Below are 24,315 nucleotides of genomic sequence, written 5' to 3'. Positions count from 1 at the left end.
CCAGACTGATTCCTGGGATGTCAGGACTGTCTTATGAAGAAAGACTGGATAGACTTGGTTTATACTCTCTAGAATTTAGGAGATTGAGAGGGGATCTTATAGAAACTTACAAAATTCTTAAGGGGTTGGACAGGCTAGATGCAGGAAGATTGTTCCCGATGTTGGGGAAGTCCAGGACAAGGGGTCACAGCTTAAGGATAAGGGGGAAATCCTTTAAAACCGAGATGAGAAAAACTTTTCTCACACAGAGAGTGGTGAATCTCTGGAACTCTCTGCCACAGAGGGTAGTTGAGGCCAGTTAATTGGCTATATTTAAGAGGAAGTTAGATGTGGCCCGTGTGGCTAAGGGGGTCAGGGGGTATGGAGAGAAGGCAGGTACGAGATACTGAGTTGGATGATCAGCCATGATCATATTGAATGGCCGAATGGCTCGAAGGGCCGAATGGCCTACTCCTGCACCTAATTTCTATGTTTCTATGTTTCTATGAAATGGAGAGAGCAAGAGAGTGAATGAGATTGAGTGAGGGAGAGGGTGAGAGAGAGAGTGAAACAGAGAGATGGTCATCTCAGATTTCAAATTTTCAAAAGTTACAAATTTTTTGATTTTTAGTTATTAAAAAATGTATCTTTCACATTTCCGGGCCTTTCACTGCCAATTTCTAGGCATCTTTGACTCTCCACTGTTCTATAGATCTCTGTTAAATTTCCTCCTAATGGGTGATTTACAAACTGAAAGCAAGCACTTCTCTGGAGAGATGGTTGCTCACATAAGAACTGATTTAGTCTGGATAAACATGGAAACCAGTGGATTGAAGGTAGCTTCCAACAGAACGACAATTCCAACACACTTTAATTGCTGGCTACTCATGTGAATTTAAAGCCAGCTGCATGTGAGATTAAACAGCCAGTTTGTCAATATCTGCACTGTTTGCTCTCACACAGATATCAAGACAAATCGCATTTCTCTGTCTTTCCTCAACATAATTTTGTATCTTACTTTGTCAATATCAACCCTATAATAAATCATGATATAGTTTCTGCATACATACTTCCCCATGATTGATTGACCTCATGTGAAAAAAGCATGATATATTTTCTCTGTTCTTTCTTTCAGTTATCATTGTGAATTTGAAAGACTTTATACCAATTCTTTAGAGTTTGTTCATAGCATCAGCATCAAATTTATTCACTCTTCCACTAGAGCTGTTGTCTTGAGCTGCCATACCACTAATCTTTGGAATTCTTACTCTCTACTCTTTCTATAATACCAACCATTCTAACTAAGCTTGTGGTCACCAATCCAAATAACTCCTTATGTACTTTGATGTCAATTCCTGTCAGGCTGATCTATCTCCCCCTCCTAACCCCATTCTCCTGCCTTCTCCCATAACCTCTGACAACTGTACTAATCAAGAATGTATCTATCTCGGTCTTAAAAATATCCACTGACTTGGCAAAGAATTCCACAGATTCACCACCCTCTGACTAAAATCCATTCCCAGTACTCAATGATCACATGGGCAATGAAGCATGATGAAAGTGAATCCACAATTATAAAATATGTCTATTCAATGAAAAAAACAAAAGAAAGCAGTCAATCATGAACCACCTCAGCTCACAATGAAATGACATTTGTTTGATTATTATATGCAAACATACTTCATTTCACATATCAAGTGTCATACTTCTAAGCATCATAAAGTAAAAGTACAAAGCTGGAGTGTCTGGGGCAAGAAATATAGACTTATTTGTGCTAATATCAAGATGCAGTAACTCCTACCAACTGAAGTGGTTTGTAATTCACCATGGATATGGTCAGGCCAGGACCAGCTATAGTAGGGTATTATAAAGAATTAATATAATCAGGCAAAATCAACTTGGTTTTGAGAAAGGAAAAATATATTTGACCAATTTTTGTTTAGAGTCCTGCAAACGAACTTATGTTGATAATGAGGAAACAGTGGATGTGCCGTACTTAGATTCCCAGAGACATTTGGAAAGATGTTCCATATAATGCCATTAAGGAAATTGAATGCTCCTGGTGTATAAAGGAACAGAGTGGTGGATGAAAGATAGTCTTGTTTACTGGAAACAGGTAACAGGCATAAATGGTATTTCTCTGTGTGGCAAGATGTAATGAGATGTAATATCACAAAAATTAGTGCTGGGACCTCAATGTTTTTAAATTATTAAACAATTAGATGAAGGCACCAAAGGTATGGTTGCTAAGAACAATATAAAGAGTTGTGTGGAGAACAAGGTTTCAGAGGGATATAGACAATGGGCAAGGATCTTGCAAATGGAGCATAATGTGGAACATTGTACATTTTGAAAGGAAAAACACATAAGAAAAAAATAGTGAAAGATTGCAGTACTCTGAGGTCCAAAAATACATGGCTTAAATTAAATTATCTGTGAATTAATCACTAGAAACTGAATTTCCCAAAACAATAATTTTTATGCTGTTTCATTCTCAGGATATGAATCTCACTGTGAATAGTAGATTTTATTACTCTTCGTGATTGCCTTTGAGAATGACTTTTGTTCAAGTAGTGAAGGTGCTCCCATGGTGCTAATAGATGGGGACATTTAATGTTTTGACACATTTGATAATGAAGGAAAGGCAGTCTACAATGAAGTCATGATGACGAACGACTTACAGATAAAGATGTTTCCATACATTTATTATCCTTGTCCTTTTATTAGCGCAGATTACAGGTTTGTGTAGAAACACTGAGAAAATCTTGACAACTTCTGGCAGTATATCCTGGAGGCAGAATTATCTGTAACCACATTTTATTGGTAATGGGGGTACAGAGGTTTTGATGAAATATTTATCAAGATCTGAAATTGGCTTATCTAGTATTGTTCCAGATGTTTAGTTCAGTTTAATTTATTGTTAGGTACACAAATAGCTGGAGGAACTCAGCGGGTGCAGCAGCATCTATGGAGCGAAGGAAATAGGCGACGTTTCGGGCCGAAACCCTTCTTCAGACTTCAGAATTTATTGTTACATGTACCAAGGTGAAAAGATTCAGTCAAAGGCATAGACTATACATAATTACAGTCAAACCGCTATTATCTGGTAATACGTTCCTTTTTTTTCTTCTCTCACTTCCATTTCATTTTGCCAATTGCCTTACATTTTTCCTCTCTGATCTGTAATCCTTCAGCCTTAAAAACACTCTCTTTAGTTGCATCTCACGATGCCTAATAATTAATTTTGCTCTACATCCTTTCTTATCTCAGGAGGCCAATTTCACCTTATCCAGTCCATTTACATCATTGTTGTGTTTCAATCCTAGAACTATTCTGGTAAATATTGTCGGTATCTGTTCCAAAGTTTCCAACATCTTTACAGAGCAGGAAACTGTAATACTAAACTAATTTTCTAGCTTGTGTATGTCATATCTTCATTTATAAGGCCAAAGAGCACATAAGCTATTTAAATTTTCAACCTGAGCCTCCAGTCAGGGAGGGTACCAGGTCTGTGGAAAACATCATGTCTCGTGCCGGTTCCCAAAGCAGGGCGGCCGACCGAGATCAACGACTACGGACCGGTGGCCCTTACATCCCATATTATGAAATCAATGGAGCGGCTACTCATTCGTCTCCTGAGACCACAAGTCCAGCACGCACTCGACCCACTACAGTTTGCATACCAGGAGAACATTGGGGTGGATGACGCAGTCCTCTACATGCTGCACCGGATCTACTCCTTTTTGGACAAACCCGGTGGCTATGTGAGGATTATGTTCTTCGACTTTTCAAGTGCGTTCAACACCATCCAACCCGTGATTCTGAATGACAAGCTTAAGAAGATGGGGGTGGATTCCACATTTATCTCCTGGATATACGACTACCTGACGGGTCGACCACAGTTTGTCAAGCTGGGGGACAGTGTGTCTGGCACAGTGGTGTGCAATGTTGGAGCCCCACAGGGAACGGTTCTGGCCCCGTTCCTCTTCACCCTGTACACAGCAGACTTTAACTATAAGTCTGACACATGCCACGTACAGAAATATTCAGATGATACAGCGATTGTGGCATGTGTAAGGAACGGGCAGGAGGAGGAATACAGAAACTTGACCAGTGCCTTTTGTGCCTGGAGTGAAGAGAACTGTCTCACCCTGAACACAACAAAGACTAAAGAGATGGTTGTTAACTTTGGCAGGTACAAGCTCCCCCTTCAGCCGGTCAACGCTGCAGGGGCTGACATTGAGGTGGTGCAGACATATAAATACCTTGGAGTGCACCTTGACAACAAACTGGACTGGTCTGTCAACTCTGACTCCCTCTACAAAAAAGGCCAGAGCAGACTCTTTTTCCTCAGAAGGCACAAATCCTTCAATGTGTGTAAGGATATGCTGCACATGTTTTACAACACAGTGGTCACAAGCGTTATTTTCTACGCTGTTGTCTGCTGGGGCAACAGCATTAGTGCAAAAAACAATAGGAAGCTGGTCAAACTGGTTAAACGAGCTAGCACAGTGCTGGAGGGGAGAGTAGACTCTGGGATGGAGGTGCTTGAGAGGCGTATGAGGCACAAGGTGCAGGTCATCCTGAAAAACCCCGGGCATCCCCTCCATATAATTCTGGAGAGTCAAAAGAGCACTCGGAACAACAACCGGCTCCTCTCCCTGCCCTGTAGAACGGAGCGGTTCAGGAGATCCTTCACCCCTGCAGCCATTAGATTTTATAATTCGGACCGCTAGGCTGTAGGAGGATGCATTTTGCAATTATTAATTTTCAACTGTTAATTATTGGTCTTTTTAAGTATTTATTGCTCTCGGGTAGTGTCTACATTGTATTCTATGTATTTTCTGTCTGCGTTCGTTTTGAATCTGTGGGTTTGTTGGTTGGGAGCTTCTGGACATCTGAATTTCCCTGAGGGGATCAATAAAGTATTTATTATTATTATTATTATTATTATTAAATTAACTTGTTATCCTGTTCGCAAAACCTTTGTGCAAAACAACTGTAGGATGAGTTCCTGCGCTTTCTTTAAAAAGGCAGCACAGTGGCAGAGTTGGTGCCATACGGCACCAGAGACCCAGGTTCCATCCTGACCATGGGAGCTGTATATACAGAGTTTGTTCATTCTCCCTGTGACTGCATGGGTTTTCTCCAGGAGCTCCAGCTTCCTTTCCCATTCCAACCACGTGCAGGTTAGTAGGTTAATTGGCTTCTGTAAATTGTCCCCAGTGTGTAGGTTAGAACTAATGTACAGGTGGTCTTGGTCGCCATGGACTCGATGGGCCAAAGGATCCATTTCCACTCTGTATCTCCAAACTAAGCTAAACTAAACTAAAAAGATGCCATATCTATATAATTAAAAGTCTCACCTTGACCACTTCCTGTCTGCACTGTTTATTTATTTTAGAAAAAGCGCTACAATATATCGCTATGATTTTTGGCCATCTTACTCACATTCCTCCTCCGCTGAGCAGGCCCTGAGGATTTTTCCCAACGATGAAAAATAAAAAAGTTATGAGTGTTTAAAAAACCTTGAGATCCTCTCGCCTGTCAATCAGCGCGATGAAGATAACGGGGGGGGGGGGGGAGCGGGACTATAAAACCCAGATGCCTGGACGTGACTCAGTCACTGCAAGATCGCGAGTGAGAGGCCACGACTCTCATTCTAAGCTGTGAATCAACTGAACTGTGAGTCTGCAATGTACTTGCAATAAATGATTTGTTAGCCCTTAATGACAATGCCATGAGTTGTTTCGCCTGCAGCCCTGCCTATGCTTGAAACTGCAATGCTTTATTAGGTCCGACTGTGTTTGGAAGGAATAAATGCTTTATTAGGTCAGACTGTTTGGTTCAAAAGTCCCGCTCATTTCGTGACTTCCGCTTAGTGGACAGGTCGCGCTGATTGCATAATTTCCGGTGAGTGCAGAGGTAGTGCTGATTGCGTAATTTCCAGTAAGTGCAGAGGTCACTCTGATTGCAGAAGTGCCGCTGACTGCGGAAGCCACAAAGTGGAGAGGCCGCGCTCAGCCGTGTGAGTATTCAAGAAGGTTTACTGCCATATATATGGTGTGTAAGTCAGTATGTGCGTGTGTGCGTGTGTGCATGTGTGTGTGTGCGTGTGTGTGTGTGTGTGTGTGTGCGTGTGTGTGTGTGTGTGTGTGTGTGTGTGTGTGTGTATGTGTGTGTGTGTGTGTGTGTATATGTGTGTGTGTGAGTGTGTGTGTGTGTGTGTGTGAGTGTCTGTGTGTGTGTGTGTGTGTGCTGTATGTGTGTGTGTGTGTGTGTGGTGTATGTGTGTGTGTGTGTGATCTATGTGACTGAGCTGCCAACCCAAGAATCCATTCGGCCCACAATGTCCATACCAGCCCTCTGGAAAGCAGTCCCTTCGGCCCACAACACCATGCTAGTGCTCCAGAAAGCCCCCCCACTGGCCAGCAATATTGGAATTGGTGGAGAGGTGGAATATTGTGTTGGGGGACCAGCCCTCCTGTGTGAAGCTGGGACCCAACGGGTCCCACTTAGTCTAGTCGTTTTTATTTTACTCCCTATCCATCCCATCAAAATGCATGTAGGTGCCCCAAATTGTAGTTACTACCCTCCTGTCCATTTTGCCGATATGTTACAATTGTACAGGGTGTTGTGGAGCCACACCTGAAGTATAGCACACAGTTTTCGTCCTTTACCATTAGTAACATTGCAGGCTGTCTAAAAGTGAATCACCAGGCTAATTCCTGGTATGAGTAGCTTATCCTATCAAGAGAGGTTAAACAGATTGGGTCTGTATTCTTTGGAGTCTAGAGAAACATGAGATACACATGAGTCATTGAGATATAAGATTTCAAGGAGATATGACAGGAAAGATGACAATGTTTTCACTCATGGGAGAATTTTAAACAAGGCATATAGTTTCAAGATAAGATACCAATTATTTAAATAAAAGTGCACAGAAGTTACTTGCAGTGGGCAATCCATGGCTGAAATTCCCTGTTCCAGAGAGATGTGGAGTCTAGCAATTAGCAGTATTCAAAGTAGAGGAAGGTAAACATTTGAAGGATCATGGAATTGAGGACAATGAGGATCTGGCATAAAGGAAGAGTTGAGGATTGGAGTAGATCAGCCATGATGATGGGACAGGCTTAAGTGTTTACTATACCAGCACGCCTCATGTGAATTGCAAACAACACTCTATACATGCAAGTACAACTCACTTACATATATCAAAACATTGGTCAGCATTGATCCTTGTGTTCAACTGAGTAGCACTGTAGCAAGTCTAATTCAGCTTGAAATCAGCAATATATTAAAACATTCTGTGTTTTATTACATTTCGGCTAATTTTGCTATGTTATGAATTTCTAACAGACTAATATTAATATTTGGTACTTTCAGATACTTTCCGAAAGTTTGAAAGAATAGCATCAACGGCATTTCACTGCACCAATACCTTTGTTACATCATTAACAAAACTCTATGGTTAATTAAACACGGTTTGCATAGAATATACCTTTGCTGGTTTTCCCAAATGAGTGCGTGAACTTATGGCCTCAATCGTTAATTTACTTCTGTATGATGTTTCCTTTTCAGTAAAGAGATAGGCATGCTATTATTATTTTTTATCCTTCTTGCCTTTTATAATGAAGTAGCATTTTATCATGTGTGTATTCAATTCAGCTAGCATATCTCTATGGGGATATTCATGGAGCCTTAACTGCCCATTAGTTACTTAAATATCAACCAACATTTGTGACTATGTAATTAGTGAAGAGCTTTGATATGCTTCATTGCTTCTTGAATTGCTTATCTTTTTGTATCCCATGCTGCTTTCGCTGCTTAACGTCAATGTATTCCCTGTTCTGGTTACATCAGATAGTTTAGATACAGTCAGAGGAGGTAATTTAATTGTTGCAAAAATGTTCATTGGGAATTAAAATCCTGAGCAATGTAATTGCTGAGCCTGACAATTTACTACTATCCATTTTATTCTACTGCAGTTTGGAAAGATTATGTTATTTTTTCTTCAGTTGCCTTACTTCATAAACCTTAGGGCAAGAAGGTGGCAAACAACATACAACTATCATGCAAAAAAAAATAATCTGCCACAAATGCCATCAAATCAGCCATCAAGAAAACGTTGTCAGTAATGCACCAAAAGGTTAATGTATTTCAAATGTGTCTATCCAAGTTTCTCCATAATCTAATTTCTGTGCTTTCACTTCAAATTACAATTGAATATTCAGCAATACCATCAATAGAAAAAGTTACAAGAACATTGTAAGATACAAATAAAATGATTAATTAGCAGTAAGCTGACCATCTAAAAGTATATTGATTACAGACCTACCGCTCTGACAACATTCACCATACTTTACAATTTATTAATTAATTTACAATTTATCTGAATTAGCAAAATCTTCAGTGCTGAATAATTCAGATGTGCAAAATTTGAACACTGTATTAAACAATAAATACAAGTTTGGATAAATGTAACCAAATCTAAAACCTGTCATTTAAACCTGTAATACTGCAGCAAAACATTAGTCAGGAGCAAATATAATTAAAGGATTTTTTAATTTTTTTGAATTAAAAAAAAAATAATGTTATTAGAGGCATATGCATATCATAGTCCAAATCAATACAAACTGTTTAACAATTACATATTAAATATCCAGGATTCCAGGGATGCTGGGATCCTCATTTATCGGTTACATATTAACATTGCCTCTAATTATTTATTTATATTTATAGATAGAAAAAATAAAGAGAAAAAAAAAGGAAATTAGAAAGATAGAATAAACTGTCAATAATACAATTTAGGAGTTAGGTCCGTAGATCAGAGAACATAACTATTCATCTAGCCCTGGATTCAAGTTTCAGTCAGGCTTCCGCGCCGGCCCAATCTACCCCTTCAAATAATCTATAAATGGAGACCATATTTTAGTAAATAATTCTGGTTTGTCAATTAAGACAAATCTAATTTTTTCCAAATGTAAGGTCTCTGACATCTCCATAATCCACATTTTGATTGTGGGGGTTGCTGGATTTTTCCAAAATTTTAATATTAATTTTTTCCCAATTATTATACTATAATCAAAGTACTAAATACAATCCTTTGGTTTGTTGTAAGTTTTAGGTATTGTTCAGATATGCCCAATATTATTAATTTAGGATCGGGATCCAGTTGGGTATTAACAACTATGGAAATAATTTTTAAAATATCCATCCAGAAATTTTTAATTTTTATACAATTTACAAAAATATGGGTTAAATTAGCCGCGGGGTATTGACATTTGTCACAGACAGGAGAGATATTAGGAACATTTTTATTTAATTTTGTTTAAGAATAATGCAGCCTGTGTAGTACTTTAAATTGTATTAAAGAATGTCTGGTATTTAACGAGCATTGGTGTATATGTTGTAGACTTTCATCCCAAATATCTTTCGTTAAGGGTTGAGCTAATTCATTTTCCCATGCTTGTCTATATAATTCCGTCGACGGAGTCTCATTGTCTAAAAGAGTATTATAAATGTAAGATATTAATTTGACTGTATTAGGGTGTTTATTCAAACATTCATCTAGAATCTCTGGCTCTAGTTCTGTATTCTTGTGTATGTGATTTAACATAATCTTTAAGTTATAGATATCTAAAAAAATTATTTGAATGTAATCCGTAAATCTGTTGTAACTCCTGAAACGAAAGAAAGATACCTTTTCTATAGAGATGTCCCATCTTTTTAATTCCATAATTTTCCATTGTACAAAACCTTTATTCAACACTGAAGGTTTAAATGAAGGATTATTTACAATGGGGAGAGAAAGTGATAAATTATACAATTTTAATGTCTTTTTTAGTTGTTTCCAAATTCGAATACCATTGTGTATTTATAGATTTTTAATTCAATTTTGTGGTAGCTAACAGAATCGGACCAATTTCAAAAGGCAAACAATCTTCCTTTTCCATCTTTAACCAGTCTGGTTGTTGATCCATATCTTCCAACCAAAAATTCATATTTTTGACATTGACTGCCCAAAAGTAAAATAACAAATTTGGTAAAACTAATCCTCCTTTCGTCTTGGATTTGCATAAGTGTTTTTTGCTTATTCTATGATTCTTATAATCCCAAATAAAACTTGTCACGATAGAATCAACTTTTTTAAATATTTTTTTTGGGAGATATATCGGAATTGATTGAAAAAGGTATAGTAATTGAGGAAGGAAAATCATTTTTATAGCATTAATTCTACCGAGCATTGAAAGGGGAAGTGTTTTCCAATATTGAATATTCTTATGCAATTTATTAAGTAAAGGCATTTTAATTGAGGTCAATTTTATTTTAATGATTTTTCTGCCTGGAAGATGCTGCCAATGAGTCAGCCTGCTTCTCATCTTATATGGAATCGTGATAAATTATTTTATTTTTAAGTTTATCATGGAGTCATAGAAACAAGCACTTCAGCCCACCTGGTGTGTGCCAAACCGAATTGGCAAACTGTGCTCGTGGACAAGTGCCTGCATTTGTCCCATTATTCTCTAAACCCTTCCTATTCATATCTCATATATAAATGTTTTAGATTCCCCTAACACTGGAAAAAGACTGTAAGCATTCACTTTATCCAGGCCCCTCATGAGCTTGTGCACCTCAGTAAGGTTACTCCTTAGCTTCCTATGTCCAAAAGGAAAAGTCCCAACTTATCCATCCTCTGTCTATAACTAGAGACCCTTAAGCCAGGTAATATTCTGATGAATCTCTTTTGCACCCTTCCCAATGCTTTCCAGCATAATTGCATCCTTCCTGTAGCTGAGCTATATCTTCCTGGAAAATCATGAATTTTATTTTAAAACATTCAAGATATTAATAAATGAATTGTTGTAATGTTAAACATACACATTCCCTAATTAGGTTTAGTTTAGTTTAGTTTAGAGTTACAGCGCGGAAACAGGCCTTTCTGCCCACCGTGTCCGCACCAACCAGCAATCCTACACATTCACACGTTCCTACACACACTAGGGACAATTTACACATATACCAAGCCAATTAACCTACAAACCTGTACATCTTTCGAATGTGGGAGGAAACCGAAGATCTCAGAGAAAACACACGCAGTCATGGGGAGAATTAACAAACTCGGTACAGACAGGGCCAGAAGTTGGGATCGAACCCGGGTCTCCGGCGTTGCAAACGCTGTAAGGCAGTAACCATACCGCTGAGCCACCATGCCGCCCTTGAATTTGTAGGGCAGAATTTAAGGTTGTGTAGACATTTACTTTGCAAATGGCTCATTGTAGTGCTATCTGCATGTTCTTTGTCAGAGCAAATTCAGAAACCACGTGTCTCAATATTCAAGCAAACTATTTTACATACCCTCCAGTCCACAAGTGCGGGAACATTCAGACCAGGAAGACCATTCTGAGAGCTGGCAGTTTACAGGGCATTCCATAAAGCAGTGCATAAATAAATGCCAGGATGATTCCAATCTCATCTTAAAGAAGAGGAAGCAAAGAAATACAACAGAAGAATTCTCATTCAACATCATAATTCAGCTGTATTTCTCAGAGAATACAATTGCATTCCTATAGGGGCTTTAACAAAGTAAAACATCATGAAAGCATTTTCAAAAGAGTTTCAATATCTAGGAGATATATTAAGAAAGGTACTGTAATTTAAAAAAATACAATTTGACCAAGAAAAGGGATAATTAACTTCTTAGAGGGAGAGAGATGAAGAGCACTGCATGCTTTGTGGGGAAATTGCTGATTTGTTGCCCAGCAAACCAATAGCTATTTAATTTATACATTGAATCCAATAGAGTAATTTTTGGAAATGGTGTTGCAATATTTTAAATACTTCCTGCTTCCTATTGTCTTATGAAGCCCATGCAGAAGAGATAAAGCTGGGAAAATATAGAGGTGACTACATACTCTAAAGAGCTTTTCCTCAAAAAATACATATCATTACTGACATGAAGCTCTGATGTTGAATATTCTGTTTCTTTCACTAACATCTCATTCATTTTGGCATGATTGATGAACATCTTTCTGGTGCAAGGCTTTTATATTTAATTCTCATATCTGATACTATAATCTGTATACCTTTGGTGATTTACATAGAGTCGGCTTTAAAAACCAATATCATAGGAAACATTACTGTAATAGAATGGTTCTACTGTAATAGAATGAAAAAAAACGAAATCCGCGCTAAAAATATTAACGTTCCATTGTTCTACATTGGAAAATAAAAAAATATTAAAAATCATATGCTTTAATGTCACTGTGACCTTTAATGTCCAAAGTATATATATATCCATTGTCAGAATTTGGGTTAAACATTTTTCCTGACCTTTTATTCTGTCTCTAATATAGCCAAAATATTTAGAGTACAGGAAAAAAAACATACAGTTCCAACAAAATGTGGCTTTAGGGTTTCATCACCAGGTCTATCAGCAAAGTGTTACTTTCATGAAGAATACGGGATATAAAATTGAAGGCATTTCTTGCTGGAGGAACTCAGTGAGTCAGGTAGCATCTGAGGATGCAATGGACAAACAATGTTTTTCTTGTGTTATATTCTTTTTTCTTTGTTATTTTCTGAAGGGATTTTGACAGCAGAATTATTTTGTTTGAAAAAAAGTTTATAAAAATAATGAATACCTTTCTTTTTATATTGTTTTGATATTATCATGAGTGCTGGGAGATAAAATACCACGTTGGACCAAAATATTTTTACACTTGATTCAACAATTAATAGATAAGTGTAGACATTTCCCTATTAGCAAAGAATGGAATGTGGTACACTACTTTCAGACTGGTGGCAATAAGGCAATTTGTACAAATGTGATGTAACCATATTTTGTTAAGTTAATGGGATGAAAACATATTCTAAAGACATTTTCCTCAAAAATTAAAAATTTGATAGACTTTTTTGAATCGGGGGCGGTACAGTAGCACAGCGGTAGTGTTGCTGCCTTGCAGCGCCAGAGACCCGGGTTCGATCCTGACTATAGATGCTGTCTGTAAGGAGTTTGTACATTGTCCCTGTGCAAACCCTGCGTGAGTTTACTCCGGGTGCTCCGGTTTCCACCCACACTACAGAGATGTACAGGTTTGTAGGTCAATTGGCTTCTGGAAGTTGTAAGTTGTCCCCATTGTGTAGGACAATGCTAGTATCGCAGGTTGACGCTGACTCTGTGATCCAAAGGGCCTGTTTCCATGCTGTATCTCTAAAGTCTAAAGTATCCCTTGAGGTTCCATTGGAAGAGCTTACAACATGCAATCATCTGAGTCTATTAAGAATTTCAGTTGCTACTTGAACAGATAACAGTAATAAGTAAAGCAAAATCAATCAAAAAATGATTTACTTCCTTAAAAATACAAGGCAGCACAAATTCATAGACCATGAAATGAATGTAATCATGAAGTCAATTATAGCCACAAGTAACATTTAATTGTGAATTCACGAACAGGTAGACAATAGCAGTTGAATTTCATTATAAACAATGTTCAAAACTAAATAACATTAATACTCGTGCCTTCAATCAAAGCTGAGCAGAGATCCCAGAAAAATAGGGGACTTGAGCAGAATCATGCAGGCCACATGAAATATCATAAACTTGAATGTAGAGCTACATGTCAGTAATTTAAAACACCTCATCTTATATTAAAATGAGCATAAGTTAAATTGATCATTTTTCATAATAAGCATCATTTAAAAAATGATTTTACTGCTAAATATGTCCTTGAAATGTGCGTTAACAAGTATCTAAAATAATAACCCATTAAATCATGTTGTCCATTATATCTCACATATGAGTTTCAGTTTTATAAACTTTTAACATTTTATATTGATGCATTTGGCTCAGATTTATGGAAAATATGTTTGAATAATTCAGATAACAAACACCATAGGTGTTATAACATTTTCAATATGACTTTTTTGTATACGTTCACACCCCTTACTCAGCCAGGCTCTGTCATGAAACCACATTTCATATCAAGATCTCACCTTCTCACAGTATTTGAGACTGACTGACTTCCCATCACTTTGCACACAGTCAAGCAAACGGATCTTCAGTCCTTGTCCACAGACCGCTTTGTCACTTAGCTGGCAAGAGCTCCACTCTGAGAATCACAAACCATATCCAGAAAAGGTCACTCCAAGTGTTGTGAACTAATGCTCTATTTATTAAAACTAACTTCCTCAATTAAACAAGATAATTTACATTTAAATATCTGGGAAACATATTGCAAAATGAACATTACAATATTAATGACAAATATTATTTTAACACCATGACATGTATGCGTAATGTTTTAAAAGGCTTTGCCAAGTACTACTGCTGCCTGACTGGAATCAATCACTACTTTATTATGCCACTGTTCTGTTCGAAATATGTTATAGTGATGTGGGGTTAGTGAAGATGTGATGGCATGGCTATTTATTTCCTTGCAGGCAAGATATTGATGATTGTGAAGCTTATATGTGCTGCTAAGATTACATTTTAAAGAAGTTCAATACAGCAGTATTATCTCCAAGTAAAATAATAAGTGTCATCATATTGAAGTTCCTGAACTCTTAAGTATTTTTTGTTATTAAAATCAATATTATTCACCAAAATGAATGGCTCCAGTAAAAAAGTCTCCTCAGATTCTTTCAGATTTTGGATAAATAGAACAGAACATTTGGGGTATGGATTTGCACACAATGCTTGTGAGCAGTTAGAGTTGCTTCCTTGCAGTGCCAAAGACCCAGGTTTGATTCTGATCTCGGGTGCTGTCAATGTGGAGTTCGTACGTTCTCGATGTGGCTGCATGGGTTTTCTCCAGGTGCTCCGATTTCCTCCCACATCCCAATAACGTGCAGGGTTGTAGGAAAAGTGGGATAATATAGAACTTGTGTGAAAAGGTGATCGATGATCAGCGTGGACTTGCTGAGTTAAGGATACCACATTCCACATACCTGTAGAATTCATTGTCACTGACAGATGTGGAGGCCAAATCATTGGGTATTTTAAAAGTGGAGATTGATAGGTTCTTGATTAGTAATGGTGTCAAATGTTACCGGATGAAGGCAAGAGGATGGGGTTGAGAAGGAAAAAATAGATCTGCCATAATTGAATGGCGAAGTAGACTTGATGGGGCCAAATGGCCTAGGTCTGCTGCTATGGTTTATGGTTTAAGAAGTACAGTTTGAACCAGAAGAGATAAGGCTGTGTGCAATGGACTGCCCAGGAGCAATGGTGAAAAGTGTAGAAGGCAAAGCTAATGTGTGAGCAGTAGATTAAGAGATATTCTCCAGCCTTGCATTTCTTTGACACAGCATGTGCAAATGCGATATTATTGTGTTATCTTGCTATATTACATTGTAGTCTCATTTAATTGTGAATATCAGATTGCTTCCTATAACATTTTCCCAACAAACTTATTTTAATTGTGGTTTTCTGGACATGCCTCTCCGATATAATAATCTTACCTCTTCCTTTTACTTACCTTTGACTGAATCCTTAAAGTCTGGTTTACCACAAGCAGTGGCATTGCACATTCACCTTTGATATGCCTGAGCTCAGTGTCTACTATTGTACACCATTGCCAAATTGAGGTAGTTATAACTGCGCCCTCCACCCATTCCCTTCTCCCTCTCTGCTCCCATGTTCTGCACTAGGAAGCACAAATGTCACTGTGATTGTTCTTTACTTCACTTGGCTTTGCCAACTCCTGAGTTTGATATTCCAAAGCTATTCCATCCAGTCTGATAAATGCTCTGATCACAGGCAATTAATTCCAATTGGCTTAAGATTTTTCAGGAAAATAAAAATGACATTATTTTAAGTCATTTTAGGAATACTGCATTTGATACAGTCAGAAAGCACTGAGTCCATTTTAACGCTGCAATATTCACAAAATCCTGCACTGATGGGAACAAAATCTCACTCTCACTTCTGCCACAACCTGGAAACACTGCTGACAATCCTCCCACTTCTACCAGAGCCTAATATCCTCTTATCATTTCCTACCTTCTGGAATCCCTCCTGACTCCCTCAGTCCTTTGGAATTCCCTTGTATCTTGGGTTTAAAAAAACAATGGGAATGAAATTAAGGATAAATTTAACTGTAATAAAGTCCAATGACTTTGTTTTCATGCTGAATCAATGAATCATACTATTTTTGCCTAAAATATTAACTAATTTAATGGAATAAAAGTACAATTTTTATTTCTTCAATCATAACTCAGCAGCCACTAATACACCGGGTCCAATTCTGAACATGTTTCAGCATAAATAATCCAAAAATCAGCCAAAAGGTTCAGGTGATTCAGAGATACTGTATATTGTTAGAAATATAAATTTCAAGAAGTTGTTATTTTGTTATTCTGTTTTTATCTTGTCTTTACAATCAGTTAATGGGAGGATGAGGATCAGAGTAAGATATCTTCTTCTTGCGTATGGCATGCACAGCCTAAAGTTGTAAGACAATTTGTTCTGTTTGATCTTCTGTTTGCGCACGCCAGGTTGACTGCATGCGTCGAAACAGCATGGACCACGTGAAGGTTGAAATCTCCAACCCCAAAGAGTAAGAGATGAGCAGGTTGTGGGCGGGAGGGGGGGGGGGGGTCAGAAGGGGCGGCCTTCCACCACCGCGAAGAATGCCATGATGGATGTTTGAGTTAAATTCTATTGTGTTTTGTGTGTTCTTTTTAAGTGTATCGCTGCTGGCAAAAAATATATATAAAGACATCTGAGACATTAGAAACAAGGAACTGCAAATGCTGGTTTACAAAATTTACAGAGCTGAAGTAACTCATTGGGTCGGGAAGCATTTCTAGAGAGCATGCATAGATGACATTTCAGGTTGAGACCCTTCTTCAGACAGATTGTGAGAGAGGGGATGGGGGAAGGCTGGAAGATTGTAGGGGCAGGCCAAAGCCTGGCAGGTAATAGGTTGATACAGATGAGGAGGGTTTTTAGAAAGGCAGATGGTTGGGAAAAAAAGGCCAGAGATGAAAAGACAGAAAGTGTGTAACAAAAGGAATGAATAGTTGTTAATTGTGAAGCTAGAGGAAGGAATGATGTTAGAAGGGGATGGGGAGGGGAAAAATAGATGCAAGCCCAATTGGGGCATGGGGAAGAGGTCTATGGCGAAAGAAGTGTGAGGTGGAAGATTATGTAGTTATCTAAAATTGGTCAATTCAATATTGATACCGTTGGGTTCTAAGTTACCAAAGTGGAATATGAAGTGTTGCTCCTCCAGTTTGCTTGTGGCCTCACACTGGCAATGGTGGGGGCTCAGGACAGAAAGGTCAGTAGGGGAATGGGAAGAGGAGTTAAAATTATTAGCAACTGGGAGATCCAGTAGACCTTGGCGGCCGAGCATACATGTTTAGTGAAGCATTCACCGATCTACACTTGATCTCACGGATGTACAGAGGCCACATCGGGAACACTGGATGCAGTATATGAGGAAAGACAAGGTGCATGTGAACCTCTGTCTCACCTGGAAAGGCTGCTGGGGTCTCTGGGTGGAGGTGAAGGAGGAGGTATCAGGACAGGTGTTACAACTCCTGCAGTTGCAGGGGGAGGTAACTGGGGAATGTGTGGCTTGGGCGGGAAGGGATGAATGAACCAATGAATTGCAGAGGGAAAGGTCTCTGCACATAGCAGAAATATGTGGGGATGGGAAGATGCAACTGGTGGTGGTGGGATCATGTTGCAGGTTACGGAAATATCAGAGGATTGTGTTAAATATAATGTTAGGTATGGAAGAATATGTTGAATATGGAGGCTGGTGGGGTGAAAGGTGAGGATCAGGGGCAGTATATCCTCAGAAGAAGGGTTTCGGCCCAAAACGTCGCCTATTTCCTTCGCTCCATAGATGCTGCTGCACCCGCTGAGTTTCCCCAGCAATTTTGTGTACCCTGCAGAATATCCTTGTTCTGTCTGTGGGAAGGGAGAATGAGAGCATAACTACGGGACACAGAAGGGACACGTTTGATGGATCCATCTATGACAGCAAGGGGAATTCCACGTTTACTAAAGAGCAAGGACATCTGACATGATTTGTTTGTCATGGTTTAGCTTTTGTAGTTATAAGAACCTGCAATACGATATAGTTATTTGTCAATCCTGTGAAAACTAAGTGGCACTCTAATCCAAATCATCATTTGATATACCATAACTCTCCAAACATAAAATCTATTTCTGGCTACTTGCTTTATATTTCACGGATTCATAATAAATCTGCAGCAAATCTCTTTCTCAGAAGAAGTCTCACTAACTGCGTAGACAAGAGACTACGAAATGAGAATATCACAGCAGAGAGGAGGGTAAGGTCACATGTGGCAAACTTAGTAAAAGTGTTTTCATTACTTGAATCGTGGGGTTAGGGTGGGGTTAGAGGCCCAAAACATGGACTTAGTTGGCAGACGACAGCTGCTTAACGACAGCCAAACGCACATCCTGTCCCAGATTTGGTATTCAATTGGTGGGGTATTAAAATACAAGTCTGGTTTACGTGCTAAGCGGTGAAGTATTTGAGCTGTCGTTGCTGGGAGCGCTAATTGGAAAGGTGCGTTCTGAAAATAGGCATCGACTGATAGCGCGAAGAGGCTAGGTGCTGACACCCGGTGCCAAGCAAGTGTAAAGGAAATCCTTTTGAAGAGGCAAAACCTAGGTTGGTTAGAGGCCATGCCTGTGTGAAGATATCTGAATCCCTGGAGTGACGGACGAGGAATCTCGTAAAGGCACTGGGCTCGGTGGCTAGACTATAGATTGGCTGGGAATACTCTAGTCCATTCGAGATTTAATTGGGCAATTATATTTGAATTCGAGAGCCCGCGTATGTTGAATGGTACGCACCAAAATTAGTTGGTCCGATAACGAGTTTAGATTTGCAGAATCAAATTTCCAAATACAGAATTTCATATTGAAGTTCTGCCCATACGGTAGAATTCGAATTCTGTGTAAATAGAACTTTGGAGTTTGTGCATGTTTGAGATTGATTTCAAATAGCGGCTGATCAACAGTGAATAGTAACCCTCTGATCGATTGTTGATTAGTACCTGATAATGAAGATTCATAATAAATGAATGATTGTGGTTTATCTAGGAATGTGGTTGTGCCTGATAATAATAATGGATGTGGTTTATTGCCTGTGTACAGTGTTACTTGTGTGTTTGGAGCTAATTTTCATGTGTTTAGATTGAGGGTTAAACAAGCTGCGAGAAGGTGTTTCATTGTTCCCTGGAGGACTCTGATCTCTGAATAGCTGAGGATTGTGGAAATTGTATGGTTGAAAGAGTGTGTGGACTGGTGGGAGATAGGAGAAGAATTTAAATAAGAGAGTAGGTTTGGTGGAGCAAAGGAGTAAAGAAGTGCGAGGCTGCGGACACTTCGGGGCCATTAGTCACTGTTCAGGAGCGAGCCTGATAAATTTAGGGATTAAAAGGAAGGAGTGAAGGACTTACGAATTCTGTTTTGGATGCTCAGAGGCCTGGGGAACAGCATAGATTGCGATATGACAGAAGAGAAAAGGAGCCCATTGCAACTAATGTGTAATGAGTTCCCTCACAAGGCAGAAAAAAATAAGAGATTTGTCAGAAGCGTTAAATAAGAAATTAGGAAACATGCTATGGCCGCCGGGGGGGGGGGGGGGGGGCATTAGAACAGTAAAAGGGATAAAATACATAGAACAAATTATTTGGCAGCATAGTAATAATGAGAGTGCAAAGGAATTGATAGGGTTATGGAGAAAATATTATGAGGAACGGAGGGCGAATAAAGAGGTTAAGAGGATGGCTAGTTGGGGAAAAGCGATCGCTAAACTTGGAATAGACCTGAGACAAGGTGAAGTAGATCGACCTCCAGGAAGTAGGAAGGACAGGAGTGGAGATGAAAGAAAACACAAGGAACAGGGAAAAGGCAGATATCCTGGAAGGAAACTAGTCCCTGTAGATTTAAAGTTTAGGGATCCGATGGTTAGTACTGACCTCGAGGGGGAAGGAGGTGAATATTTGGAAGTATGGACAAATGTTAACACTAGTGGAAGTTCACAGCTACCACCGTGTTCCTCTTGCGTTTCCCAGGCTTCACGCGCACCTTGTTTGACTTGCTTCCGTAATAAATATTTTAGGTCTACAGAATCTATAACAACTCCTGCAGATTCTACATTGGAACAGATTCTACCAATAGCAGATACTGGGGTGCCAGATTCTTCGTCCCTATCCACTCCACCATTAATAGATCATCCAGTAGCTTATGGTACCCGGAGTAGAATAAAGTGGTTAGCTCCAGTGTTTAAAGAAAAGGAAGGTATGATAGATATAATGAACAGCCAAAGTATTTCTGTGAGCCACAACCTAGACAGATTATACGAGTAGTGAGAAAGAGGAACGATTTATTTGGACATTATCGGGAACCCCCTAGCGAACGGGAAGATTCATCTGAGGGTTAGACAGTGATTGAAGATACCGAGATAGATTTTGATATTACCAAAAGTTTACAAATTGAACAGATATCCTATAGGTAGTTCCCAGTGAGGGAAGGGCTGGGTACAGCTGATTCGACCAGCGCAGTAAATATGAAAAATCCCCGTGCCACAGACGTCCATACTCCGTGGAAGCCCCATTAAATAATGGCAGTACTAAACAGAATCCCTGATAGAAAGAAGTCACCAACTGCTTTAATAGATTATTTGAGAACCACAATGCGAGTACATCATACAGATTCCCGGGATTTATGGGAGACCATACAACAGATAATTACTCCAGCTGAAAATACCAAATTTCTAGTAGGCCTAGGATACCCAACATATGAAGCCTTGGCAAACATATTAGTGGTTGACAGTGCAAGAGAAGAGGTTGTTTTAACGGCCCTTGCAAACACCTTTCAAAAGCCAAGTGATGTAACACGAATTCTGGAAATAAAACCAGAAAAGGGTGAAGGAGCAGATGAATTTTTAGACCGATTTTCAAAATTATATATGGACCAATCAGGTGACTTAGACTATCAGAATGGAGCAAGTTCCCCACAGTATTGTGCTATCTTATTGAATTGTCTCCCCACTACAGTAGCGGACTCAGTTAAGACTGTTAACAGGGACTGGTCTGAGAACCGTGCCAGTCAAATGGCCAGAGCTTTGAGGCACCATTGGAAGGAAACAGGAAAATAATCCTGTAACTAGAAGAGAAACTGAACGTATAGTCAAGAAGGAAGAACCAAGCTCTGGCTCAGGTACATGCAGTCCCCAAATGTTAGCGAGGAACGGAATGGGAGAAACTAGAGTTCCAGACTACTCAGATTATTATTACAATTATACTCCCAATCTAGAACCCATTCCAATAGAACCAAGGGGTAAAACAAAGCCAACCATACTAGCTAATCAAAGTTACACTTGTGGGGGAATGGGACACTAGAGTCGAGCCTGTCCAACAAAGGAGCGAGTGAGAGAGAGGGGTCAAAGAAAGGATTTCCAGCATTATGAAGAAATTAGAGATCCTAAAGGATATAGAAATATCCGAGATCCCAGGAATTATAGGAGGGCCTTCAATTCAAGACACTACTGGGACCCGAGAGAACAGAGAGAGAGCTGGCCCAAATGTCAGGAACCAAGAAGTAACACACCGTTCACTCAAACCAACTCATTCACTCAGTCCGGACTTACCAACCCCGTCCAGGAATTGTGGACGTGGAGCCATGACCCCTACTCTAGGACCCCCTCAAGTAATTTACCAGAACAAACAAATTGGATATACTATCATAGTAAAAACTGAAGACCACAATTTTCAAAAGAAAATTATAAACAATCTTATACGTACCTAAGAAAACCCCTTAGAGCAAAGAACATTGTGAATCAAGGAGCTTGTTACAACTGTACACAATCAGGTCATTGGAGTAAGGTGCCCAATGAGAAGACAGAATATAGCAGAATGGAAGAGAAATCAAGGGGCAATAAAGTAAGTAAGAAAAGGAACCCAGTAGCTGGTGTCAGAAAGAATGAGAACTAAAGAAAACGAAACTGGCTTCAGGGAGAGAAGAAACATACTTATTGTGCAGGAGGTACTGGAGTAGGGAAAGGAGCTATTGTACTAACTTGTTACGGAGTTGTTGTGCCTGCAGTACAGTATAATCTACAACACACTACTATCTGGGGAATGAGGTAAAGAGTATGTGGACCCTTGAGAATGGGCAGAAGACACAGCTCAGGTAAGGTAGCTCCCCAGAAACAAAGACCAACAACAAGGAAGATATTATACTGTCCTGTCCCTTTAAGACACATCTGGGAAGGCCATCAGATAGAGAAGGCTGCCCCTCAGTATCCTTACTCCTTTGAAACTAACATCAAGGAAGAAGAAGAAGATACCTACCCAAGGGCTCAACTTTAACATCAACTAGCTTTTGACACCAGTGAAGGAAAAATAAAATAACACCATCCAATCTTTTCTAAAAGATACAGACAACCTACTATTGGGGCAAGTTCTAATTTGAAGAATTGAATTTGAATTTGAAAATAGACACTCCTCTGTGGTTTAGGGCAAAATATTCACTTTACGCCTAAATTTAGTTATAAAAAGAAATTGATTTGAAAAAGGGTTTATGGGATATAGTCTTAAAAAAATATTAGAGAATTGATTGTTGACTTGGCATTCTTCACTTGGCTCACCCATTGGCGGATAATCGAAGATGGGATGGGACTATTTAGTTGCTATCAAGAAAGGGACAGACCCATCGGATATCAGAAATTTAGACATACCCCGGAAATGTAAGGTGGTAGGATAAAATGATGAGGTAGACTGAAAATTTAGATAATGCGTTCCCCTCAGAAGGTCAATACTAACCATCCAGAGAGAGTTACTCAGTGGTAAAAATAAATTAGTTATGAGGAAGAACCCCTATTGATTGAGAGCCAAGCCAACATACTAAAGAAGTACTGGAGGAGAAGTCTATTGAATTAGGAGGAATAAGGAAATGGGTGTTGAGATATCAGTCGATGTACTTGACCGTAGATCTAAAATTGTTTAACCCTTGATAGTAAAGTGGCTTCTATTATCAAGGTGGAAAGAAATTGTCCCTAGATTTAGCATTCTTAATTGTTTTTATGATGAAATTGACAACATATGGAAATTGATTGATTAAATTTGAACCGCTGGGAATTCCACAGGAATTGGGATGGAATTGTGTTATCGACCACAAGCTGTGGAATGAAGAGAGTGAGATGGACCCTGAAACTTAAAAATTTAATTGAAGGCTGAGACTGAATTTGGTTGAATTGGATCGATTTTCATGGTTTGCTTTAAATAAGAGTCATGCCTGAAGGGAAATCTGCACTGAATCCAGCTGAAATTTATATGAGAAACTATCATCAGATATACATTAAGGAACATCGTGTGAATACAGAGAGAGCTGATTAGTGTTGATCCTAGGATAGTAAAGAGTATATTATAGAGCATAATATAATAGAGATAGCTATAGTGAAATAGAAAAGGGTTTGTGACAGAATAGTAATAGGAATACAGTGAATGTATGGGAAAGCATTAGTGCATGAATGCTAACTTGCTTTGTCCCAGGTTTTTCAGGAATTATAGGCTATAGATTCGACTTTGGAAAGGGATGGAAGAATGGGCAACAACACGGATGTAGGGAATTTGCACCCATGGAAACTCGGGAAGTGAAGACTTATCAGACGGAAATTGTGAAGCTCCACCCACAAAAACTCGGGAATCTTGATAAGATTCTGGGAAGAAACACAATCGTCTTGTTGTTGTTAATAGATGAAGAATGTAACAGACACACATATGTATATATAGTTATCTGATTATCTGATTATTTGGTTATCATAAATGATGGTTTATCATATATGATAAAAGGAAGGAATGTTAATTCTGGTCAAATTGGAGATGGCAGGAAACTAAAATTGAGTGAAGGCTTCTGGGCTGCTAGGCCATTTGGTCAATTTAAATGTGCCTTCTGCAGAAATGGGACAAGCTGCAGAATGGTGCCAGCTTGTCTAGACCCCAGATAAGAGTTGCAGGGAAAGAATGGGACATCTGCAGATTCTTACAATTAGGTGTGATTTGCATGAAACGGATTGGGTGAATGCAAACCAGACATGCACATTGTAACTATTGTTGCAAAGCTTTACTTTGCAAGATGTTGAATGGGTTAAGTGTTGATTCTTGTCTGGGTTTCTTGAATATCTGGGCAAATGTTGCTATGTTTGCTTCCTTCCAGATGCTCCATTTGAATTCAATGTATTGGTTACAGTATTATTGGGTTAGGGAAATGTCTATCATGTACTGTGATAATCTATATCTGTTATTGGATTGTATAGAGACCACCCCCATATGGTTCAGCCC

At 39.0% G+C, this 24,315-nt stretch overlaps 1 protein-coding gene across 1 annotated transcript in view; it reads right to left on the bottom strand.

Moving 5' to 3' along the window:
* The window catches only part of thsd7b (thrombospondin type 1 domain containing 7B), a 789,171-nt gene that overhangs the window by 93,693 nt on the left and 671,163 nt on the right, over nt 1–24,315 (bottom strand). The window contains exons 19-20 of the mRNA XM_033024685.1: nt 13,975–14,090; nt 11,338–11,455 (exon numbers count right to left, since the gene is read on the bottom strand). Coding sequence (XP_032880576.1) covers nt 11,338–11,455; nt 13,975–14,090 — 234 coding nt within the window. The remainder of the gene's footprint in view (nt 1–11,337; nt 11,456–13,974; nt 14,091–24,315) is intronic.

Source organism: Amblyraja radiata, chromosome 7 (genome assembly GCF_010909765.2).
Source record: "Amblyraja radiata isolate CabotCenter1 chromosome 7, sAmbRad1.1.pri, whole genome shotgun sequence".
Taxonomy (NCBI): domain Eukaryota; kingdom Metazoa; phylum Chordata; class Chondrichthyes; order Rajiformes; family Rajidae; genus Amblyraja; species Amblyraja radiata.
Note: the sequence above shows the minus strand (reverse complement) of the source record. Positions and strands in the feature narration are given on the sequence as shown.